The sequence below is a fragment of the Dysidea avara genome, chromosome 1, assembly GCF_963678975.1.
Source record: "Dysidea avara chromosome 1, odDysAvar1.4, whole genome shotgun sequence".
Taxonomy (NCBI): Eukaryota; Metazoa; Porifera; class Demospongiae; order Dictyoceratida; family Dysideidae; genus Dysidea; species Dysidea avara.
This window is the reverse complement of record NC_089272.1, coordinates 61,988,533-62,007,903: the sequence shown is the minus strand read 5'-3', so window position 1 is coordinate 62,007,903 and position 19,371 is coordinate 61,988,533. Positions and strand designations below refer to the sequence as shown.

Sequence of the window (19,371 nt, the reverse complement as noted above, 5' to 3'; positions counted from 1 at the left end):
TCTTCTAGGGATATTCAATTGTTTTCTTGTGTATGTATATGTGAGGGGGCATACCAAAGGAAAGAGATGTAGACTTTTTAACTGTTGAGTAACAGTCAGTAAATTTCCCTTTATTGTTAGTAAATTGCACACATTAGGAAGTTGTACTTGTATTTAAATTCTTTATAACATTACCGTAGCTAAGGAGATATGTATAAAGCAAAAACCAAACATTTGAATTGAGATACTTTAATAGACCAGCCACTGAGAAATATTAAATTAAAAGCAGCAAAAGATTGTCCTCGGTTCAAACCAAGGACCTCCAGACCTATATGCCTAAACCCTTTACCACTCTGTCACTGCTGTCAAATGTTCATCTCACTTAATTTCTAGTTTACTACACCAGAATGGTAAAATTTTGTAGATCTATCAATAGAAATTCTAGAACATTCTATGTACATTGTATTTTAGAAGTGTTCAGAAAAAAGAATGTGTGTTCTATTAGAGTATTTACTACGTAAATTGTCAAATCAAATAGTTAAAATAGTAAACATATGTATGTGAGAGTCATTATTATTGTGGCGATACTGTGATTTGTTGTAATGCCAACTGCTTATGCAAACTTGTTGCACATGTCAGTAAACTACAAATCAAAGTGTATCCTGTTTAAATTGGGCTGTAAACCATACATGCATGTACTGTAATAAGTGCATTTCGACATCACTTAATATAGCAGTCATTTAGATGCAACATACAACTGATACCAAAATTAATTTCATAATTGTACAAATGTCATTTAGACCCTTTGTGGTAGATTTTAGAGGTGTCTAAGTTACTTATACTTTTATTACACACACCTGCACTGGTAGCGCTGGCAATGCAACGCCACCTGTAACTTAGTTATAAACCTGTAACAAGTGGAGTGATGGCTTGTTTCTACTAATTAATGCTACATTTCTCTGTGCTGTCAAGAGTGTTAAGGTACAACAGCTACATAAATTATCTAAATAAGTTAGACTTCAGACCGCAGGGATCTACATATTTAGTAACCCTCAGGCCCTGTAGTAGCGCCTTCGCTTTGTTCAGGTGCCACAACACAGGGTCATTGGGTTACTAAATTACATAGACCCCTGAGGTCTGAAGTCTAAAATCTACTTCTTCTGCTTACATGTAGAGAAATAAAAAAGACAAAAGTTAGTATATACAAATGCGAAAAGAAATGATATCTAATTCAAAAACAGCTAAGCTGTGAGAAAAGGGTGCAGCCTTCCAAAAATAGGCTAGTATCAAAAAGACGTGGTGACTAAGAAATGATACAGTGTTACAGAATTAATCATTGCAGTCATTTCTTGGCCATCACTTTTGACATCACAACTTTTTCATACTAGCCTATTTTTGAAAGACCGCACCCTTTTTCACAGCTTGGCTATTTTGTACTTACATGGCTGCAATTGAATTGCATACATAATAATATAATAGGTACGTGACCACATTAATGAATTGCTTTATTTACTTTGCAGATATTTCCAGTACAATTGGCTATCTACAAGTTGCCTATCATGGAGGAAGATACAACGAATGTGTTTCCCTTTGTGAGTCAGTTTTGAAGGAAATTGAAATGGACAAAACTAGTTGCAAAAGTGAAAACATTTCCACCATTCAGCTGTACATTGGCAAATCACTCTATTGCAAGTTCAGAAATGCAAGAAAGTATTCAAGTGCCTACAAAGAGGCCGATATGCCTTTGCATAAAAAGAAAGATACCTTGGTTGATGTGAAAAAAGCTATCATAACTTTAGGAATTTTGATGGATGAGAATATGATCGATGATGAAGGGAGAAAGTATTTCGATCTTGCAATGGTTGAATATATACGAGTTACCAACAATCTGAGTGCCTGTAAACGTTGTCTACTTTGCCATTCTAAGAGCCAACTAAAAAGTAGTCATGTTATCCCAAACTTTGTTCTATCAGGCTTTGCAAAAGGAGTTAAGTCATCGTCATCTAAGAAAGTTTATTGCTCTTTAGACGGGTCTAGTGACTATAAAGAATACACACCTCGACAAGCTGCTTGGTGGATGTTGTGTAGTAAATGTGAGAACCTTCTAAGTAAAGACGAAAGTCATTTTGCCAAAGAATTCTTTCATTTAATATATGAGAAAAGCGATGTTGATAATCCATCTAGGGAAGCTCAGATAAAATACTCGCAGTGGTTATACCAGTTTTCAACTGGTTTGGTTTTTAGAGCATTGGCTATTAACGCAAAAGGTATGGTGGGATTTTTAAATGATAATGTTTTATACAAAGTTTTTACTAACCTTCGTAAAAGTTTGCTATATCCTGACGACACAGCTGTGGATCATCCTGAAATTGCCATATTTGTCAATCCACTTTCTTTACCAGAAACTGGTTTAAGCATTTCATCCACAATGCACAGGTTGCTTAATATGCCTGGCTTTATTTCTTTGATTGAAGATGACGAGAAGTTAAATCACTGTCGTATTCCCAGAATTGCTAACCACTTGCTTATCCACTTAGGAATCATAAACATAGTCACAGTTTTTCCAGGTGGAAAGTCCACTCTGCCAAAAGAAAGGATTATTGATCCACAGTCAGGAGTATTCATTGTACCTGCCGAAAGTGAAAGGTTACAGAAACTACCTTTATTTGTCTGGAACTCACTCACCTTGGCCGCTGAAACACTGGAGGTAACTGACATTCAAGTTACACAGGAACGGCTACAGGCTACCAGTCTTAATGACTCCCAACCAGGAGTTTTAGAAAAGGTGTTTGGTATGGAGGATGCTGTGAGGAATGACAAAGAATTCATTAAAAGAAATGGCTTCCAACCGTCATCTGATCCTGCATTCCCCAAGGTGTTCAATTTTCTGCCACCTGATATACTGATCAATAGGAACAAACCAAATCAACTGGTTTTACCTGTTGGGCACAAACTGTTGCTCCACCAAACCCTCAACTCTAAAGAATTTGACCAAGAAGGAGTTACCCACTTTCTCTGTATTGGAAATGGTGAAGGAGGTTATGTGAAAGATAGGCCCTACGTTGTTCAACACAGATTCATGCCAGGCCTTCACATGAATGTAGGATATTTTATATCTTCCAATAATCTCAGTCCAGATGAACTCCTTCCAGATAAACATCCCAAAGTTTATGCAAACCATCTCTTAGCTAATCTAAAATCATCTGGTATATTCCAGAAACTTTTCTCAGGTTTATTAAAGGAGGTTGGCGCAACAGTACATGATCTTATTGCATCACAATTGAGGTATAGAGTGTGTTGTGTGTAGTGTGTGTGCGTGTGTGTGCATGTATGTATCTCTGTGTGTGCACGTGTGTGCGTGCATGTGGTTTTGACTTATGTGAAAAATAGAAATACATCTATTCTGTATTTTTGTTGTGTAAGGTTATGTTTACCAAATTTACGAAATTTTCTTACACAATTTTTTGTTTTGCACAGCTATAGAAAGTTTCCAAGTATTAACTATGTAGCTTACTGCATTTAGCTAGTACTATAGTTATTGGCTAGATGTGGCTAAAAATACCACTGTAGTAGTAGCTACCAGTACTGCAGAAGATTGAGGTACTCTCATGTGAAATAATTTTTGTTCGGTGTAAGGTGTGAAGTTACACACAAAAAATTATCATAAAAATATTTTGCACAAAATAAAATAAAGTGGATTGCAGACATTAAAGAATTCTAGTAGTAGGGAGAATATCCAATCATTTATGGTCTTCTGTTTGAAATGATTAATTGCATTCATATGGTGCACACACAGAGTGTAATTGCATTCATATTGTTGAACGTGAAAGAGTCAGTTGAATGAATTCTGTTAATTGGCTATATGAAGGCTCACTTTACAATCATACTCAGCACATGTGTAGCAGAATACATGTACTGTCTTCATAAACAAGAAATGTACCCCTCTTGGTAGAACTCATAACCTCATAACTCTAGGTAGACAGCTAGTTACTGTACCTCATTAGATATAGGCCTGAGCCTATTATGCTTTTGAAATTGCCTATTATACTTTTGAGCATTACTCCAAAATATCTCCTATTATGCTCCAATTATGCCCAGTTGTGCACCATTATGCTCCAAATATGCTCATATAAAATTGTGTCTTGACTGCTCTATTAGAGTACCCAATGCATCTGTGAACGTTCTATTAGGATATTTCATTATGCGGTGACTGTTCTATTAGAGTATATCGATCTTCAACTAATCTTCTCTTCACAACGTAGATGTAAATCTGATTTTTACCATGTTTGCACACTATCCCATTCTGCATCATGTAAAATAGGCAGAGTTTCAGCTTCTCACATAACCAATGCACAAAAAGTTTGCCTAATATGCTGTCATTATGCTGATGTTTTTGGCTTCCTATTATGCCCCAAATTATGCTGGCATAATCGGTGCAGGCCTAATTAGATATATAAGGCTGAATAATTATGAGAAATTTTCTTAGCTGTTTTACTAGTTCTAGAATGCCACATGCATAATATTATGTAACTGTGTAATCTCAAGCTATCATATGTGTGATTAGATCTGACATATTTACTGTATAATACTATATTTTTTGAGTTCTTTTTATTTATGGGTGATTTTTTTCAGAAATGTCCAGCTGATCAGTAAATGTGTCCCTCTCTGTTGGTTTTGCTGTAACAAATGTGATGTCTGCTTTACACAGTCTTTTTATGAATTGGAACGATACCGTAAGAAATACACATATTGTAGTGAGACCTGTAAGGCCAAGCTGGTTAAACCACCTCCTATCAAGAATGCTCTCCCTGAAGGATTTGAGATCAGAAATGAATTCCAAGGCTCTTGTTATGTGAATTTGCCTGAAAATCATGTAGTAATTTCTCATGGCACAACAGAATTTATAGATGAGGGTGACCAAGATCGTTCAGGAGATTTAACAGTGTTTTTATGCAAGTCTGTTGGTGACTATGATTTCAGACCTTATGTAATTTGCCATCTGCACAGCTTGATTGAGCAATTTTCAGTTGGAATATTCATATCTTTACAAGACCTTCAACTGATGGAGCTTCTTCCTGGCTCAAACCACGATGGTTCTCACACTGTCTTTGTTGACAGTTTTTACTCCAGTGGGATAGTCCCAGCATTGTTGATGCAGAAATTGTCAAAGCAACAGATGGAAAGGATTGTTCAGTCTGATGAATGGTATAGTTACCCATGTTGCTACAGTACATAGTAATTCATGCTGCTACAAAACATGTGATTATCATATTATAATATAGCATCAAAATTTCTGGAATAAACTTTAAACAATATAGTCCAAGACAATAATTTGAAACTCTCCTTATACTGACTTTTTTATGTATATGTACCACTTTAGCTTGAGTGTTCACATTTTCCTGGGCAATATCCATGGGAAAGCAGTTTGTCGTAGTTTGACAGTTCAAATGCTTTGATTCATTTTATTAAGTGACACAGAACTTTATACTGTTAGGTCTAGCTGGCTCGGTGCAGTTTCTAAGTTTTGATTAGTTGATTACAAAACTGATGAATTATCATTAAAGTAATTGTTTGGAATGCGTACCCACCACATGTCACCCATTGTGCAGACCATGGAATGACACAAGACCGCTACATATAATAGGTTACTAATATAGTCTTAAATACTTTACTTAATTGGGATGAGCCTGAGCGAACCCCACACTAGCGAGTCAATGGTATGTATATCTCGTTTACAGACAATTACAAGAAAACACGGATAACTTACAAATGCTTCCATATAAAGTTGGTACGTGCATTCATAACACGAACAATAACTGACATGATTTACTGACACTCCATATAAGGCTGGTATGTACGAACAATAGCCGGGAGTGATTTTCTGATGTTCCATATAAGGCTGGTACGTACGTTTATGACACGAACAATATCTGACATGTTTTACTTCCTTATATTTTCATGCATTGTCCAAATGGATGACTGCATGACAGATAATAGCTAGAGCTGAATTGCTCTGTAGTTGTCTACCTGGCCATTCACCACCTGGTGACTTAGAAAGAGATTTGTTGGCTCTTCCCACCTTAATTGGTGGTACGGGTATTATCAACCCCATCGGAATGTGTGACTTCAAGTTTTCTGCCTTTGATAAAGTTACCAAGCCTTTGCAATCCCCTCTGTTTTCTCAGTCTGGTACCTTTTCAAGTGATATTCAAGATAAGCAATTCTCTATAAAAACTGAAATTCACCACTTGAAACTTTCCATGATTTCTTCCAACAGAGCCACTTTACATGAGAAGCTACTATTAATTTGAAGACATCAATTGAGTTGGCCTCTGACTGTCCTTCCATTGCAGGAGCACAATTTCTCCCTTCACAAAACTGCTCTCCATGATGCTGTTATTCTCAGATATGGATGGGATCCAGCCAGCATTGTGCCTGTGGAACTAAGTTCACTTTTGAACATTCTTTTACATGTCCCAAGGGTGGCTTTCCATCACAATGAGATTCATGTAGTTTACTGACTGAGGTCTGTCATGAGGTTGCAGTTGACCCCATTTACAACCAGTCACAGGTGAGCAGTTCATTCTAGCTTCTTCAAACACTGAAAATGGCACTCACCTAGTCATTTCAGCTAATGGATTTTGGTGAGGTCATTGTGAGAAGGCCTACATTGATGTAAAAGTTTTTAACCCACACATGCCAAGTAATTGTACCATCAAAGTCCACCAATACTAGGGCCATTTACAGAAAATGCAAGTAAGAAGTGACTGTATGAAGTTCACATGTATGAAGTTCAATACAGTTCCTTTACTCCTTTAATTTTCCCAGCCACAGAGAGAATGGCTAATGAAGCAACAGTTTTTTACAAGCACCCAGCTATCTGATAAGTGAGACTCAAATTACACAGCTGCAATGGGATGGGTATGATGCTACTTGTTCTTTTCACTACAATAAGATGTTTAAGGGGATGTATCATCTAAGGGCAGATTTGGTCACTCTTCAGAAACAGCACAGGTCGATCTCATCCAGATAGAGACCAGACTGCCATTCTTTTTCAGCTATGTTCAGCCCGTTACACAGCACTACAAATGAAGAACAATATTAGGAGAAGCACCTCTGCAATCAATCCAGTCACCATGAAAAATAGAGACAATCTGTGCACCCTAACTACGTATCAATTACTGATTCGCAACACTTCACTTTTGGCTATGTTCAGCCCATTTACAGCATTACAAACTAAGAACCACCTCAGCAGTTGCCATGGAAAATACAAACAACTCCCTTAGGGAATCCATCACGGGCCATTACGCTAGCTACCACGAATCGACACCTTGAGCTGTCAGCAAACAGAAATAGGACATAAAGAAGGACAAAGGTAACTTAGGTAAGTCCATGTTGTGTGTACTAGGGTATGTCAAAGGCACGTCTCTGGATGAAGTGACATTGAACAGTGAAAGAATCAAGCCTGTAGTCTTAGCCGTTATCGAGTTCTGCTTGTCTGAAGGGCACTAGTCAGTCAGTCAGTCAGTAGAAACTTCCACTAATATATATATATATATATTTTAGTTTCGTGGTAACCTTTTGGATGTGTTTCAGGTCACACTGAAGGCACTTTTGGGCTTGGTTATACCTAACCAATACTGCCAAGGTGCCATGAATGTATTGTGAGGCTGGTTTTAGGGTGGTATTTTGACCAGAAAAGCCCAAACCTTCATGATCCCTAATATACAGTACTACCACACTGTATGATAATTACATGTAAATTCACCACTATGCTTTACTTGGCAAGCTTTTTTTCTAGTATTACTTGAGATTTAAATAATCATATCATTTGTACAAAACAGAACAGAAACAATAAGATATCCAATATAATGCAGCTAAATATAAACATGGCAGTGATGCTAAATAATGGAGGCACAAACAGTACATGCATACTGTCATTCTGTTTTGTTGCTAGCAAAATATGTAGCTATATAGTTCTGTTCACTTTTATATAGGGAATTGCTTGATAAACGGTGTCAGATTCCTTGCTGGTATTGCCAGAAGAGATGCATCAACTGTTTCACTGTCACTGATCAAGGCAAATTCTGCAGCAGTCTTTGTGAAGAGAAGCAAAAATCATCTCCATTTGTGCTTAACAGTTTGCCAGAGGGTTTCACCGTTAACAGGAGCCTCCCGCAAGGATCAGGGATTAACAAGGTGACCTTACCTGAAGGTCACCGTCATTTGTTGCATACAAGTGGCTCAATAAATACTCGAGAAGGTGAAGTATCATCTGAACTAACAATAGTTTTGTGTCTTGATGATAATGAGAAGGTGTACGCTTTGCTTCATGACTATATGCCACAGAAGAATTTTATAGCTAATATTGCCTTTTATATATCCACTGAAGACTTTTCAGTAGAAGGCTTACTATGCAATGGTGATGTTGCTGCTGAGTTATATATGGGTCAGATAAAATCTCAGATTTATAATATTCCTGATGGAATAAAGTCAGCTTTGGAGAGAAGGGGTTACACAGACATTACATCTTTACTTCATCGTGCTAGGTAAGTTATTTGTGGTCAAGGTAGTGTGCTTTTTAGAAGACAAAGTCATAAATGCAATTAAGGGTACTGTATATGCTGTGTAATTCAGAATATTGAATTAGTCAGTACACAACATCATTGCTTTAAGTAAAGAGATAACTAGGTTGTAATATCCTTTCAATTTGGACATGTGCAGTCACTAAGTTTGGACAACTGTGCATATGTTAAAACACATTATTATTACTACGTACTGTTCATGTACTATTTGCATGTTGATTGGTACTGCAATTGGCTGCTAAATAAGGGCTGATAACAGAACCATGCATAGATTTATGTTCTGCATCATTGTAAGGCAAGTGCATTACAATTTTACTGTGAGATTAAAATTTCTTTAACCACTGCCTAGAGGGACTTGAAAGCTAATATATCATCAACTGGCAATGTGAACCCTATAACAAAGATTTTAACATAAAGATTTGCTTCTCTATGACCTACCCATATTCAATAATTCAGAGGTTTTCTTACTAGTAGCTATGTGACATGTGTATGAGGACATAAAACTGATGCAGACTGTTTTAGAAACTCTAACATGTCATACTAAAACACAATAATTCATGTCCCCTGCTAAGTTTTAAATGTTATCTGCTACATTTCTTGTGTAGTTTACAGTAATCTCTTCCTTAATAACGGTATGCAGTTACTGTCACTGTAATAATTTTTCTCCTTTATGAACTGCGATCAACCAAGTAATATTTTAGTGGTAAGATGCAATGCCACACCTCAGAATATAGTTGTAATATGTAGTAAACAGCCTAATATATTTTGCAGACTAGACTCACAGACTGAGCTGGAAACAGCTTCTTAACACTAATCCAAGCATTATCTATCTCTTCTAATGCTGGGAACATCATTATTGAGCTAAAACTGCTGGTACTGTTCTTCCTCTTAAGTCATGAAGGTCACGCATGTCCTAAATTAATAGAAAAAAGCATGCCAGTAGTTGAGCCATAGCTTTGTAGAGTGGCATAGCTATTCCTACACCGTTTAGCCGTGATTTATGGTAAATACACGGATACAGATTGGTATAAACTTACCGATTTGATATTGAGTTGGTGGGTGGCATTAGCTAGCTATGTGGCTATGTAGTCTTGCCCCCAGATTTCGAGGTTAACTTACTGGCTCATAACTGAAGCTTATAAACACTAGTGCTAAGTGTACTGGAGCAACAAAGGAATGAACCTATGCTACAATAATAGCCTATATCACTACTTGTACGCGTGTTTTGTGAATATTTTAATACTTTAGTGCACACACAACCTTTGTGACTTATGAGGAAGGGCAGTACCAACAGTTGTAGCTCAATAATGGTGTGCCCAGCGTTACAAGAGATAATTATAAATAATGCTTGGATTATTGTTAACAAGCTGTTTCCAATTCAGTCCGTGAGTCCAGTCTGCGAATTCAGTCCATGAAATAGCTAGTAAACTACATAGATGATGTGTAGAATCATCCTCCAATTGACATTATGTTGAATTTATTAAATGTGCTTATTTTTTTTACCTTAGATCAAAAGCAGTGGATATTAAGTGTTTCCCACACTGTTGGTTTTGTGAAAGTCGTTGCTGCGTTTGCCTTCAACCGGCGAGCATTACAACCAGTATTAATGGTGAAAGCATTCTACACTGCAGTGAGGATTGTCTAAAAATCATCTATCAGAATCCAGGCATTATTCACATATTACCTTGTGGGTATAAAGTCACAAACAATCCCAATGGAGTAGACTGTGGTGTCACACTTCCCCAGGGACATTGTGTAGTATTTCATGTGAGTCGTGAATACAAGAGGAAAGGTGGCAGATTTGGTCAGTATATCTTGTTTGTCTGTGTGAACACTGACTCATGTAGTATGCCATATGTACTCTATCACCAGTTTAATTCACTACGGCAGTTGACTTTTGGGTTTTATGTTTCACACACCACGTTTGAGCCTAAAGAACCACTGCAATACCAGAACAAAGCAGATCAAATGAAATGCTTAAATTACTTACAGCAGATTCTGACCTTGGAACCTGTTGGAGAGATCATTAGATCCACTCTAGCTAAATGTGATGTTTCCACACTTCAACTAGATACGCTGTAAGGAATAGTTCATTTCATTTATGTGCATGAATGCAAGTATTATTATATTGGTGATGAAAAATGGCCATCTTCTATGCATTGTAAAAGAAGGTGGCTTTGTATCCCTATAAGTAAAAGGATGTCTTTAGCTGATCATACATGCCAATGGGTAATTAAGGCTGTGCCTTGACCATCATGAATACGGTATATATAGTACAAATTCAAAAACTAAGCACTTCTTTTGACTTTTCTAATATTATTTGCATTGATAATTTTGTTTCCTTAAAAGTATTTTGCTTTTGATCAATGCTCAAAAATCAAGCCTATACACTATAGCTCAAATTTATGTTTTCAAAATCAACAAGCACTGACTGTTTTTAGAGTGTATTTTAGTATTTCTTGACAACTGTATGTATTAGGGTAAGTGCTGGAGAAAGTGGTGCAAGCCTAGTTTGCTAAAAATAATGTAATACAGTATTATACTGTACTCCATTATGTGGCCAAAAATCAAGACTTGTGTGTAGGAGTGTGAGTGTGTCATTACATAAACTTAGCCTGCAGCAATAAGGCACTACTAAGTAACAATTTATTGTGCAAGCTGCGGCCTGTAATTTGACATCTCAGGATATTTAGTATTTTTTTGGAGCCAATTAAATCTGTACATGTAATTGTAGTGTGCACAATGAAATGAACTATTTGCTTTGCATTAATATTAATAGTCAACATTATTTTTTTCTTTTTCAGGAAGATGATTAAGGATAATGTTTGTGTGCCTCCTTGCTGGTACTGCAATAGCAGAAAACAATACTAGACATTCTCAAAGTTAACAGTGGTACGTAGCTGTAGTTGTTATATATACTTTTATACACACATGCAGGGTTTTTCTTTGGATATAGTTAGTTGTGTATACCAAAAGTTTTTTTCCCTGTAACACAGAGATGTATTAAATACACAATATATGTATATGGTAGAGCTAGCTATGTTTTTAAATAAAATATGTTTTCATGCTACAATGATAATGTAGATAGTAGTACAGTAGATTTCTGGTTAGTTATTCATTGAATCCTAATACAAGTATGTAAAAGTCATTTGTATGGACATAACCAGTGAAACTTTCTGTCACGGGCAGTGCAAGATAACTGTTTAAAATGGATGCTGCTGATTCTCATTGACTACTCTCAAGCATGTGGTTTTTTGTGCAGCATAATTTTTGATTTCTGCAGTCAATCAACAACTGTTAACATGTATGGACACTTTGTGGAATGAAATAGACATGTGTATGACTGCAAACTTATAGTTTCACAATCTTTGTGAAATGTGATATAGTTAAAGAGTCTCCATACACGGGGATATAGCTATTTTAAATATTTTTGTATCAACTTCTGATACTTTCATATCATTCATCAATCATGAAGTATTAATGGCTTTAAAATTGTGTATCTTGCATGGTGTTGTGTGGTAACAATTATGTCAGAATATAAAATACTGTATAACCATAGGGTATAGCTACATACCATTATGCATATTCTCCAAAGTTAGTATGTGCATGTTACAGCAGATTTTCAACACCACTAGATCTCATCCGATGTCATTATGACTGTATCTCATCCTCAACTATTACTCCTTGCTGTTTCTCTTTTTTTTGTCAACATTCCCTTCCTATGGAACACCATTCCCCTTCATATCCTACAACCGTCAAATCCAATTGCATTCCAACTGCACTTCATCGTTTTCTTTTTGTGTAAACTCTGTATTGTAACTGTTCTATTTTGTCTCTTGTTGTAATTGTTAATGTGTTGTGGACGTATATTTGTATGTTTGTGTGTGTGGGGAGCACTTTTGCAGGCGATGCCTTCTATGTACCCATGTCTTTAACAAAATTGATAATCTAATCTATAAGTTCTAATTATCAATTAGCAACTCTAAAGTTACAGAAATCATAGAAAAGTGCAAATATTTTATGAGGGAAATTTTGATGAATCTGCAACTGATGATCGAGAAGCTAATTTGACTTGGAAGTTTTGACTAAATGCTTTAGTATTTGTGTTATAGTGTGGAATACCTAAATTAAGAAGAAAATTATACTGAACGGCAAGACAAAACATTTCCTTGTTAAACTTGCCTTGCATTGTATGGTTTACACTGTGTGACCAGATTTGCAAAAAGGGGTCTTCCACATGCATTCAATCTACAGTACTGCCCAGAGGTAATGTTACACTCGCGAGCAGTTGACACTCGTGTAGCCAATTTTCGACCCACAATTTCTTTGGCATGTGTGTGCTAACTAACTCACCACTTGTAGCGACAACACGCAAGCTTCCTCTGGTGACTGCTCCAGTAACTGCGTGCCTTTGCACGTGATGTATTCCAGTCGTGCGTTGTGTCGAGTTGTTGAGCACTCGCGAGGTATTGTAATGTTACCTCTGGGTGGTACTGTACCAACTTTGTTGACTCATAACTGCAGATTGGACAAGGATATTGAATTAAAATTTAGTCAGTTATGAGCATCAACATGCATAGTGGATGAAGAAGATTTCAGGTTACTGTGTTTCTTTATCACTAAGTTATGGTCTTCCAAGTTCATAGAATTGAATGGGTATGGAAGACCCCTTTTCACAAATCTGGCCACCTATGTGTTGGTGAAGCGCTTTGTGTGAATCTTGCTATTGGTTTAGTAGTAATACAGTGTAGTAGTTTTGGACAATACTGACTAGTACATGCAAAATGCAGTATGTTGGCAGGAAAACCAGTAAGAGTTGACAATTACAGGTACTGACAATTACTGTTAACTAGATTTTAAAGAATGTCTATATATATAGTTTTCAGATGAACCATATGCATAATGTGGCTGACTGATGTGTAAAAGTGTGGCTTCAAGATTGTGTGTTGATATTTAAAGGGTAATAATTATAACAAGCATGCTGGAATGTATTTGACAAATTATAGTTGACGTGTTTTCTCTCTGTTACATGCTGACAGGCTGCACACTAATACATAGCACATGGACAACTATTGGCTAGTGATGGTATACTTGTGACTGCATGCATTAACATGCAGAAACTGGCCAATCATTATTATTGTAAAGACAATGTTAAGATAAGATGCATCAATGTTTACTCACATTATATCATTATGTACATGCTCAATGGCATGTGTAGCTACATGTACATAACTGCCATACAGGTACATTTTACAGTACACACATGAATCGGTAAAATAATATTACAATTAAAATGAGTACGTGTTAGTAGTACTCTTGATGGTACCAGTCCGGTATTTCTCTTTAATTCTCTTGCAATAATCTGTTACTTTCTTTGTAGTTGAAAACATCACCAAGAACACAACTTGCTCAATGATGGTACTGGTATTCACGGCAGCAAGAATTACGTATGAAGAAACTCCAGCCACAAATAAGATGTTGTAAATGGCAACTGCAATTCCTGTTGTGGCTATTAGTGCAATGGAAACACGAAAGTCTTTAGTTATTTTCCCACAGCAGCTTCTCGTCACCTTGAAGTAAAGCACAATCCCAACAGCAAAAATGACATTTTGAGTAACTAATAGTAAGACCAGCTGACTAGTTAGTACAATGGCATAGTATCCTTTAATAACAGGAACACCTGTACAGTAACCATCGTCAGTGTCAAATCCATTTTTGCTAGCTGCTGCATCATACGGAATTAAAGTTATACAGCCAAAAACTGTAAGCACGATAATAGTAATTTGATACTTGTAAAGCAACCACTTTTCATTTGCTGCAAACAATTCTCCCTTAACTTTGTGACTTCTGTACATCAGGTAAGCAAAGTGAAACAAAATCATGACACGTGCTAGTTCACGTATGTAAACGAAGATGGGAATAAGATAGTTGAAGGCAGCACAGATGCCAGTGTTCTCATTAACTTGATGGAGATAAGTGTATATTGCTCTTAATGTCACCAGCAGGCTGGTCACAGCTGTTGCAATACAAAACCAAACAATTAATATTCCCATAACATTCCGTAACTCTTTAATTAACAGATGAAGAACAATATTGATGGCACTCAGCACAACAATGAACAGGTACAATACAGCTATAATAAGAAATGAATTAACTTGACGATTTTCATCATTTTCTTCAAGCAAGCAATCAGTGCCATTTGAAGATACCAAGTACAACATAGAACTATCACCTGCTACTAGTACATGGTCCTCATATACTTCAGATATGCTCAACAACACTTTTGACCCATGGATCTGAACAGCACATTCATTTACAAAGCAATACTGAGATACATTCAAGGACACCAGCTCAGTGCTATTGTTCCCAATAATATCATCACTGCCTACCAGAGAACAGTTCTTCCGTACTGCTGTAGTCCCCACCATTGTAACACACACTACAATACTGATGGCTATTGTACATGCAAACTTAACCGTTGAAATCATCATGCCTACTATCAAATAAAGCTGTTACTGTAGGTATACTGTTTTTGTGGTGCAGTAGTGATGACATAAGAATTTGAGTTATGCCAACATTGCATATTTCAATGAACCAGAATCCATAAAGAATGTATGGAAAAACCCTATACATACAATTAACATGCATAATTGAATTCATCATTAATGATAAACAAGTGATATGTATGGTTTTAATAAACCTTCATTGCCAACTGAATGTGAACATCTGAGTGCAAATCATTTTATTCTAAAGAACTTGTGTTATCATTATCATGTAACAAAATCTTCACATAAGGTTTAGCACTAAAGCCATTATGTACATAACTAAGTGCGCTCCTTACATGATACTTGTGCGCCCATATGTATATAACTTTGCAGCTTATGATTACAAACTTTCACATTGCACAAATATACATATGATTAGACAATGTCATGCAGAAGGAGTATTTGGGCATTCTGGTGAGACACCTGTGTGCTAGAATTCTTCAGTGGATAAAGGGCAATTGGAAACAGTGGAAATGGAAAACGGAAATGGTCAAGTCGTCATAATATAAGCATACCCTAGAATGAAACCTTCCATACAAAGACTACATTATAATTAGATCTCAAAGATAGCTTACCTTATAAGACCACTTGACCACCCTCTTTACAAAGACCACCTCTCACATTGTAATAATAGCTAAGATTCCAAGCATCTATTTCATGACTATCAAAACAGCTAGGCTCTTAAGATCCTAGGGTAAAAGCCTCGAAAGACCACATTGTAATTAGATTCTAGAGATAGCTAAGGTATACTAGATAATCTAATTGATTAGACCACTTCATGGTCACCTTTTATAAAGACCATCCTCTTTACATGATAAGCTTCATATTTCATGACTCACACAAATGGGTCAATGTCATCTCCCATATTTTGGTCCACACTTCACTCAAGTCATCTACCATTATTGCTTAGTTTGTACCAGAATTTACCTAGTCCATGCAAGTGAAATGTGGCTAGTACACTACATCCTTAATCAATTATTGGCTGCCCTATACTACTGTATCAACGAAAAATGAGGTCTCGTAAGGAGATGATGCGTCGTATTTTTTAGCTGACCTAGCTGTTTTAATAAGTCATGAAATAGATGTTTGGAACCTAGGTATTATTACAATGTGAGAAGTGGTCTTTGTAAAGAGGGTAGTCTTTATAAAAGGTGCGTGACCATGAAGCCGTCTTATAATATCAGTATGCTTTAACCACCTTTGAGATCTAATTACAAAGTGGTCTGTTGTACGGAGGTGGTCTTTAAGAGGTGGCCTCTATACAAGGGTTTTACTCTAGGGTACATTTATATGACGATTTTTCCATTTCCAGTTTACATCAGAATAAAAATCCTGCTTTCTTTGCAAATATCATAGCGTTCTCCGGATGCTATTGTCTAAATGTAACAAGACCCCGACTTGCTACAAGCTATAACAGATTGCAATTCCCACGCTTTATTTCATCTGAAAATTCTTAGCTTATCAGCCATTCTCACATAAGACCCGCATGAATTTCTAGCATTATTGTGTGAATAAGGAATTATGCACTGTAAATGGGAACGTTTCACGCTTCTTGTGGTTTAAAGGCAAACAGGAAAGTTTACCTGCTAAATAAATAAGCTTTACCACAAAACATTTACCATGAATAGTCTTGGAAAGCCTTAACTGTAAAACTTTGCCCAGCAACACTTTCCCTGTTTACGGTATGCAATGCCTACTGAGAATTTGAGCTATAATTAAACATGCCTATTTTACATGCATCTATATAACTGCTGCAGATTATCAGAATCCATACAGATTGTCTGGACATCCAAAAAATCCTGAACTAGTAATCACCACAGATATACATGATAATTAAATCATAATAGTTTTGGGAAAACTAAAAGGTTTTGGGTGGGGCAACTCAGGTAATAAACATTCTGGTGGGAATTTTAAATAATTACTGTGGAGGCAATCGATGCAGCTACTATATGCTCAGGAAAACATACAGTGTTTTATCTATAATTATAGTGACAAGAAGTGATTGTATTTGTGAATTGGTTATAATCTAGTCAGCATGCAATCATCTATTATATGGTTGCAAGTGAAATAGGTTCCATTCTTTGGTTCTGGAAAAATCTGTTTGTTGGAATTTTATACTGTTGATTGTTGTTGTAGTAGGAGTTAGAGCAGTGGGTTGGAGGCATGCATACATGCATGCTTTCAAAGGAATCTAACTGTTAGCAGTGTTGGGAGTAACGTGTTACATAATATTGTGGTAACTAAGAAATATAACGAAATAACAGGTAATATAACTCAAGTTACTTTACTTGCAAATGTAACGCGTTACCTAAGTAATAGTATAGTTACTGTAATGAATCTAATATTATGTAATATGATTACTACAAGTAATGAAGTTACTAATCTCATTAGTAATCCACTGAGTAACGCTTAGCCACAACAAAGTAATGAAGCCTACTGAATGAAGCTTATTCACCAGCTTCTTACTTATAACCAAGATTTGCACATTGTCCAACAATGCAATTATGTCATGTGATAAGGTGGTAGTTTCACACGTGACAGCTTAAGGCTATGGACACAAAGTAATATAATATGTAATATTATTATAGTTACTTTTTATGGGTAATATGTAACTGTAACTAAATAGTTCAGTTGCAAGTAATATGTAACTAGTTACTTTTAAAAGGCAACTTTCCCAACACTGACTGTTAGCTAGCTTTATATGAGATGACTATAGTTGTGCTGACAGCAGTTGTTTACATTTAAACAATTAATAATTTGATATATATATATATATATATAGAAACCAGACCCCAATTAATAGTTACTATGATCCCTTTGGTGATTAATCAAACCATACACAAAAATTAGTTAGCTAATGTACATATTGGACATGCTATACCTTTATTTTAACGGATTAGTTTTTACTTTAAAATACATACAACATTTTATTAATTTAATTACTGTAATGTGATTTCATAATCTATTTAAAATTATTTTGTAATCATTAATAACATTACCACACGTACATGTGCAGCGATCATGAAGATCACACAGGTGTGGTCCTTAAATTATAGCAAAAATCATTTAATTTAACAATGGCATGGGATCTAATGAAAAGAAAATTATCAAATGGTATGGTAGACTGCCCCAAAAATTTTGCACGCCACCCAAAATTTCACCTTTGAAAATCATCCTAGAGTTTGTACTAGTTATAATACCTATACTCCTCAGACTCGAAAGTCTACATAATACAACAGTAAATTTAGAGACGACAAAATGTTAGCAACACTTGAATAAAGATGTACACTTGTCAGTGTCAAATCCATTTTGTTAGCTGCTGCATCATATGAACTAAAATTATTTATCTATGCTAAGCACGATTATAACAATTTGATAAACTGATTTGCTTCAAACAATTTTCCCTTAACTTTTGTACATCAGGTAAATAAATTCATATTTATGTGCCGTTTCACGTACTACATATGTAAACAAATATATGAAATAATTTAAGGCAGCCCACAGATTCCAGTGTCTCATTGTATAGTGACTTGATGAAGTCAAGATACGTACCATGTAATTTGCTTTTAATGTCACCAGCCAGCAGGCCAAAAACTAACAATTTATACTTCCATGCTATATGTGAAGAATAAGGTACTAAGTCATATAGCAACAATATGAACAGGTATCATTATCAAAATAAGAAATGACTGAATTAACTTGATGATTTGCATCATTTTCCATAATATATTGGTGATGCAAATGCATTAACATGAAACATGGATTTAAAATTTAACTAGCTAGCTACAACACAAAACTTCATTCAGTCAGTGGCACCATTGAAACCACAGGTTTGATCTTGGAGTTTCTATCACCACCACAGGTTTGATCTTGGAGTTTCTAGCTATCAGTGATTTGTTTCCAATGCCTGATGATACTACTGCCTAAGTAAGCAGCTTCAGTTAGACTATAGCTCCCATCATAGTGATAACATGCATAGACACTCTTACATATCAGACCTAGTCTTGGATATTTCTGTATTCAACAGTTATAGTATTTTAACATGTTTCTGACTCTCTGCTATACACAGGCTTGTAGTAGCCTTCTTTGCAGGTCCTTAGTGGGATAGTGACTAATTTTGATCACGTGATATTGCCGGTTTTTCGCCGTTGTGAATCAGTCATGAGCAGTGGAACTTCAACTTCCATGGGACAGTGACGAGAACTTCCTCTCCTGATTAATTATGTCCTGAAGTCTTCAGACTTTTTGTGAGTTAACTGTAT

The 19,371-nt window shown here is 36.0% G+C and overlaps 1 protein-coding gene across 1 annotated transcript in view; it reads left to right on the top strand.

Annotated features, from left to right (window-relative positions):
* LOC136239685 (uncharacterized) overlaps positions 1 to 11,694 on the top strand; it is a 47,252-nt gene extending 35,558 nt beyond the window's left edge. Inside the window, exons 4-8 of the mRNA XM_066030441.1 lie at positions 1,500 to 3,264; positions 4,612 to 5,184; positions 7,977 to 8,528; positions 10,073 to 10,642; positions 11,369 to 11,694. Of these exons, the coding sequence (XP_065886513.1) occupies positions 1,500 to 3,264; positions 4,612 to 5,184; positions 7,977 to 8,528; positions 10,073 to 10,642; positions 11,369 to 11,435 (3,527 nt within the window). The 3' untranslated portion in view covers positions 11,436 to 11,694. The remainder of the gene's footprint in view (positions 1 to 1,499; positions 3,265 to 4,611; positions 5,185 to 7,976; positions 8,529 to 10,072; positions 10,643 to 11,368) is intronic.
* Positions 11,695 to 19,371: the final 7,677 nt, after the last annotated feature.